At 44.8% G+C, this 7,005-nt stretch overlaps 1 protein-coding gene across 1 annotated transcript; it reads right to left on the bottom strand.

The window, feature by feature from the left end:
- Positions 1–3,448: 3,448 nt before the first annotated feature.
- LOC136505993 (light-inducible protein CPRF3-like) lies at positions 3,449–5,093 on the bottom strand. Its single transcript, XM_066501117.1, has 4 exons — positions 4,767–5,093; positions 4,560–4,634; positions 4,313–4,378; positions 3,449–3,880 (listed from the first exon to the last, which is right to left on the bottom strand). The coding sequence occupies exons 1-4, from the start codon at positions 5,004–5,006 to the stop codon at positions 3,785–3,787; spliced, it is 477 nt and encodes a 158-aa protein (XP_066357214.1). The 5' UTR covers positions 5,007–5,093; the 3' UTR covers positions 3,449–3,784.
- Between the last annotated feature and the right edge of the window lie 1,912 nt (positions 5,094–7,005).

The following is a 7,005-nucleotide window of genomic DNA, read 5'->3' as shown; positions in this document are numbered from 1 at the left end:
ATAACCGGAAAGTAATAACAGATTACAAGAAACATGGGATCGTATATATCCTATCAGATCTCGTAACATCTTTAGGATATCCTCTCCGTGCCTTGCGGGGGTCGCCGAGCAGAATCATGCCCCGCAAGGCTCCTTCTTGCGGGCTGGACCACCCCTGGAGGTATAGCCCATGTGACCTGCCGTGGGTATCCGGGGTCGTACCCCCCACGGCTCTCTACTTTGAATTATTTATATGTCATATCACTTGTGCTATGCTCATTTGCTTTGTTTCCGCATTTTACTCCGATGCAAATGAGCTTTATTACTTGTACTCATGCTTATTTTCATATCTTTTGAGTACATCATGTTGGCTTGGGTCATATAAGCTAGCTTAACTCTTTTGTTCTTATTGTCAAAAGCTTATATGAACCAAGCATGTTAAAAACCTCAACTCTTTCACATACTCGAGGTGGTATTGTCATCAATCACCAAAAAGGGGGAGATTGAAAGAATCTAGGCCCCTAGTTGGGTTTCGGTGATTAATGACAATATGTGATTACTATGACTAACGTGTGTTTGGCGGAGGCAATTAAGTTAGGCCATGGTAATGGAGATCGATTGGGCTATTATGGTGGTCATGCCCCTACGATGGAAATCATTTCGGTTTTCAAAGAATGGATGATAAGGCTAAGGATGGACTAGTTCTAAGTGTCGTTTGGTGTTGAAGAGACACTTAGAGTAGGTTAGGACTTTGTTTTTCCTTTGGCTATACTATTAAGGGGGGTATAGACGGGTAGCTTGACCCAGGTGAGTCTAGTGGGTTAGGTGTGGTGCACACTTGCTAAACCTAGTACTAGGTAGCTCCTAAAAAGCCCTTAGATCCTTTGAAGCAAACTTCATTCACGTATGTTCGAAAGTTGAAAGTGAATGGGGGGTCAAATACTGATCGGACGCTGGCTTCAGTGTGATCGAACGATGGCGCAGAATTCGGTCAGTTCATTTGATCAAGGTGAAGTCATCTGGAAGTAACTGGGCGCTGAGAGGTGAAGTGACCGAACGCTAAGGGCCAGCGTCCGGTCGACTCCAGTAAGGTTCCATAAAGGGAAAATCACGACCGGACGCTATCCAGCGTTCGGTGACTATTTGATCACTGGAATTTGGGGTGAACTGACCGGCGCATCCGATCAACATAACCGGAGCATCTGGTCACCCCACAGAGGCACATAATGGTTCGTTTTTCAGCCCATGTTATAAATACTTCCTCCATTCATGTGTGGGGGTACTTTTGCTCATTTCAACAGCTGAGAAACACCTTTGAGAGTGTCAAGAAGAGCAAGATCCTAGTGAGGTGATTGAGATTTGAGAGTCCCAAAGAGAGCTCTCATTAGTGAGATCAAGAGTAGCAAAGTGTGCATCCACCCTTCTCATTAGGCTTGTTGTGGTCAAGTGAGAGTTTGTGCTTATTACTCTTGGTGATCGACATCACCTAGACGGCTTGGTGGTGATTGGGAGCTGGGTGATCATCCGACGGAGTGTGGATGACCTAACTCAAGTTGTGAGCGGTTATGGGTGATTCACCGTGATGGAGTGTCAAAGAATCAACCCGTAGAGAGCATTTAATCCTTGCGCGGATCAAGGGGGAGCTACACCCTTGCGCGGGTGCTCCAACGAGGACTAGTGGGGAGTGGCGACTCTCCGATACCTCGGTAAAACATCGCCGTGTTCCTCCTTCTCTCTTTACTTTGAGCAATTCAATACTTGCCTTTACATTCATAGAATTATCATGCTAGAGTAGGATTGAAACTTAGGTTGCAAGACTTTTTGTGCGGTAGAACATTAGAAACACTTTCTAGGCACAAGGGGTTAAATGGGCTAACCGTTGAATTTAATTATTGCAACGAAATTTAGAATTAGCCTAATTCACCCCCTCTCTTGGGCATCTTGATCCTTTCAACCCCCACATGCCTCTGGGCATCGACAGTGTTGTGGGCGCCGGCTTTCACCGTACCGGATGAACATGGCAAAACCCCTTGCATGCCTCTAGGTATCAACGGTGTGGCAGGTGCCGACGTCTGCCATACCCAAAGAAGACAACACAACCTCCCACGTGCATCTGACATTCAACAGTATTGTGGGCGCCTACAATCATCCTGTACCCACCAACATGGACAACAAGGCTTAGTAGCATACATACTCTCTCACTCTCACTTGTAAGGCCACCCCTTTTATCTATAAAAGGGGATGCGCTCTCTCCTAACAGATAGGTTGATTCAGATTCATTCAGATCGATCAAGTTCACTTGTTCACAACCACAGAACCGTCAGGTTCGAACCACAAGCACACGATTGAACACTTAGCTCATAGCGGGGCTCCCGTCACTCTCGACCCTTCCGACCGGAGTCCGACCGGACCTCTTGTACCCCCTATCTTTCTCCTTCTTGTTTGTAACCCCACTACAAACTTAGAACACCTGGACTCAGGAATAAAGTCACCGACCGACTCGAACTAGACGTAGGGCACGTTGCCTGAACCAGTATAAACCCTGTGTCATTGAGTGCTAGGCCACCTCCAATCACAACGTACGACAAAACTACAAATATTTACTTGTTGGTCACTTTCTGCTCCGACAGATCTAGTTTAAAAAATCTAGATTTATAAAAAAATATCAACATTTATATCGGTGTGCTATAAAAGTATTTATTCTATAATTAATCTACTAATACTTATTCGCATCATAAATATTGTTTTTAAATAAGCTTAGTCTAACTTAAAATTGGTTGCAAGGTATGGCTAATCTACTAATACTTATTTAGTATCACAAACACTATTTTTAAATAGACATAATCAACAAACTTGAAATTGTTCATTTGAAATTGGCTACAAGCTAAAAAGATTAATACTTCCTCCGCCCAGGAAAGAATACAACTATGGGATTCGTGTCAGTCAAACTAGTTTAAGTTTGACCAAGTTTATAGTAAATAGTATTAACGCTTATGTCTCCAAATAAATTTATTATGAAAATATATCCTATAACGAATACAATGATACTTATTTTGTACCATAAATGTTAATACTTTTTATATAAATTTAGTCAAATTGTAAACTGTTTAACTTCTAAAAAAACGAGAATTATATTCTTTTATGGATAAAGGGAGTATACTAATACTTATTTAGTACCATAAATATTATTTTTAAATAAACTTAATCAAATTGGTTAACTTGTAAAGAGTGAGTCGTGCACTCCTTTTAAGAAGATGAAGGAGCTGAGGAAATACGTCTTTGCCAATGGCCACACAACACAATCGCTCGCGTCGCGATATAGGTCATCATTACCCCCTTTGGATGTATATGTATTTACTGAAAGTAAAACTTGATTTAATTTTCATCTCAATCCACACCAACGTATATGAATTGAGATGTATATACGTGCAGGCCGCGTACAAAACGCGGTGCTCACAGTGGACAAAAGTAAGGATATATATACGGTACTCTCTCTATACATTTATAGAAACAGCCATGGTCATCCATACAGATGTCAGAGGAAGGCACAGCCGAAACAGTTACCAACTTGGCTAGGTGTACGGCACTGACCCTACGATGTTACGACCCAGTGAAGGGCGGCCATGTGGCTAGCTTGCAAGTGAACAACTGGAGGATAGATAGATAAATAGATAGACAGAGAGTAAGTGCATGCTTTTTCTTTTGGAACATGCTAGGCCCCTGTTTTGTTTGTTTGGCCTAACAACGATACTATATTAAGCCGTGGGTGGGTTTACAAGGAGGAAATCTGTCCATTATTCTATGCTTAGAATAGCGAAAGCGAGAGGTGGTGTGCCTGCGCTTTCAGCTGCTCGTTCGTCTCTTTCAGTGAACGATGCTCCTTCATCACCACGTCCTTCTCCTGCGTATATATTTATAAACACAAAATTTTACACATACGCCCATATATAACATGCCAATCCGTTGGTACACGAAAGATACTTAGTAGAGGTGGGGGTGGATCAGTTTGATCCGGTGACTAAAATTTAGAAGATATCATATGTAGATGTCGCATGGGGTGTTTAGATACTAATAAAAAAGCAAATTATAAAATCCCTCAGTACTCCACAAAACGTATTTATTAAGCCTAATTAACCTGTTATTAGCATATATTACTGTAGCACCATATTGTTAAATCGTGGGCCAATTAGGCTTAAAAGATTCGTCTCGCAAATTAGTCGCAAACTGTACAATTAGTTTCGTAATTAGTCTATATTTAATACTGCATATGCTGATGGGACCACGAAGCATGAATCAAACACCAACGTAGCTAGCGTCAGATCTGAGCGCTCACCTTTTTCATGGTCTCGTTCTGTGACGACAAGTCTGCAACTTTCCTTGCCAGTTCATCTCGAATCGCCTAGAAACAAATAGCAAACCAAATTAAACCAGCGAGCTTGAATTTTAGCAAGGGAGTAGCTTTTTTGTTCTTGCATGCATGCACACTACTGGCGTGTAGCAGCTAGACTGAATTGTGAATTCTGCAGAGCTAGCTAGCACCGGATCATGGCGCGCGAAGATGGAGATGGGCATCACATCACCTGACGGCGGAGGATGGTCTGCCGCGCCGATTCCCGGTTGGCGAGCACACGCCGCAGCCGCTTCTCCTCCTCCGCCTGAAATTGAAACAATTGTTGCACCCAGATGATCGACGACCCATCAGATCGACAGCCGGCCGGCACAACCAATCGCACAACTAAAACTAACGGCAACGACTAGTACGTCGCCGGCGGCTAGCTAGTTATTACCTCGGTGAGCATGTGCCGTGGCCTGGGCCCGTGATGAGCAGCACCGGGCGCCGGCGCCGGCGCCGACGGCGGGCGGGCGGCGCTGGAGCTGCTGGGGCAGGACGGCGACTGCTTGACCCCGACCCTGCCGAGCTGGAGGCTCAGCCTCGTGCTCGACATCTCCTCGTCGTCGGTCATCTCCTGGGGCGTGTGCAGCCGCGCCGTCGCCTGCGCCTGCACGGCATTACTGCCTGCAGCCATGTCGGCTAGCGCCAGCGCAGCGCCGAGCTCGACGTCCACTACCTAGAATATGATTTTTAGGGGCGGCTCCAGAGGCTCTGAAGTGGCTGTTTGCTCAGCCGCTACTACGTAAGGATCTCTATAAATCATGTATTTATAGGAGCGGTTCCTAGATCAACCCTACAAATCGATTTATAGGGGCGGTCTGGGAACACCAGCCACCCCTACAGATCTATTTATAGGGGCGGCTACAGTACCAACCGCCTCTACAAATCATTTTCCGTAAAAAAAAAAAAATTAAATTTACAATTCAAATTCGACCAGAACATTAAACGACGTAAGAATTTAAACATTGGTACAAAAGGAGAGGGGTGAGGTCAACAGGCAGCAACTTGCATGCTTTCAGTTTACAGGCAGGAGGAAGAGGAATGGTAGGTAAGTTGAAGAATTCTAATGATATACTTGTCAACCAAATAATCTCAACTCAAGTCTTCACAGTTGTGGGTTCCCAAATAATTGTTGTACTCCACTGTCATCATTGTAGAAGTAATAGTCCTGGCACACAAAAGATGATCAGTTAGTGGTTTATACTTTATATAGGAGCATCAACAGTATGAAAAACTTTAAAATCTACCCTGAATGCATCAAAGCAATATCTAGAGAAGGATACAGTGAATTGTGTTGAACTGCTGATTAACAAGATCAGATAAACAGTCCAGACTAATGTGTTACATCTGGAATAAGATTCATCATAGTTTTAGTAGAGGTGATTATAGACAACATCAACTATGACAAGACAACCTCAGGCATGAACAATGTATTAAACGGTTATAAGAACCAATAATGTGAAAAGCAATGCAACGATCCTGCTCACTTTCAGTACACGGTTGAGAAAAATTAAGGTAAGCATGATAGTCAGCCATTGTTTCACATGTCATTTCTTACTTTACATCAGATATCAAATACTTATTAATCTTTATCAGCTTGAATTATGAGGTTCAGATTTCTTATCAGCACCCATGCTGACTAATGAACTGAACAATAGCGTAAGAGTTAAGGAATAAAAGCAAGGTGCTGCATTGGTCATACCTGTATGTTCCATCTCCGATAAATGCAATTCTTAGGCCCCTTTTGGCAGGGCTCGTGGAGGCTTCGGCTCCTGGCACTGTAGCGACCTGTCGGCCGCCCAACCCGAGCTACAGTGAGAGGAAAAAGGAGGAGGAAGAAAATCAGCTTCGAGCTACTGTAGAGTTCCCTGCATACAATATGACTCAGATGATCCGACATAGTGCAATGAGGACACCCAGCCAGTCGAGCCGACGTCCAGAGGTGCCAGAGACTACAGCTCAGCAGGATGAGACTATTAGGGGCATAGCAGCTATTGAGGAGGAGGAGCTTGACGCTCAGCAGGAGGGGATGGTCGAGAGCGACCCCAGTGACAGCTTAGATGAGGACTACCAGGACATTCCTCAGATGCCTCCACGTCGACATGACCATGAGGCCTATAGCTCTAGTTCAGTTCCACCTACACCGCAGACAGACCCCGCTCTACTTGCCATACTTGAGCGGATGAGGTAGGATCAGGCTCGCCAGGCTCAGGAGACCGCCGCCACTTTTGCATAGTTTCAGACTCGGCAGGATGAGTTTCAGCGGTAGCAGCAGGCCATGCATCAACAGTAGCTCCTCATGTAGCAACAGCTCTTTGGATTTATGTAGCATGTAGTGACAGCTATTAGGGTTCCACTGCCACAGCCTTCACCCTAGCTTGGTCAGCCTGCCACCACTATTATGACTCCAGCTTTACAGCCTAGTGGGCTTCAGAGTCAGGGACAACCACCAGCATAGTTTGCTTCACCTATAGAGCAGGTGTCCCAGTGGTTTGCTTCGCTAGTGTTAGCCCCGCAGTTCACACCTCTTTAGACGGGCTTCACACCGGCTCAGACTTCCTCGCTACTAGTGCCAGATACCTCAGTCTCCAGGAGTCTTGGAGCGACTTTCAGTGAGTTGACATGGTAGCTTA

The sequence above is a fragment of the Miscanthus floridulus genome, chromosome 14, assembly GCF_019320115.1.
Source record: "Miscanthus floridulus cultivar M001 chromosome 14, ASM1932011v1, whole genome shotgun sequence".
Classification (NCBI taxonomy): Eukaryota; Viridiplantae; Streptophyta; class Magnoliopsida; order Poales; family Poaceae; genus Miscanthus; species Miscanthus floridulus.
Note: the sequence above shows the minus strand (reverse complement) of the source record. Positions and strands in the feature narration are given on the sequence as shown.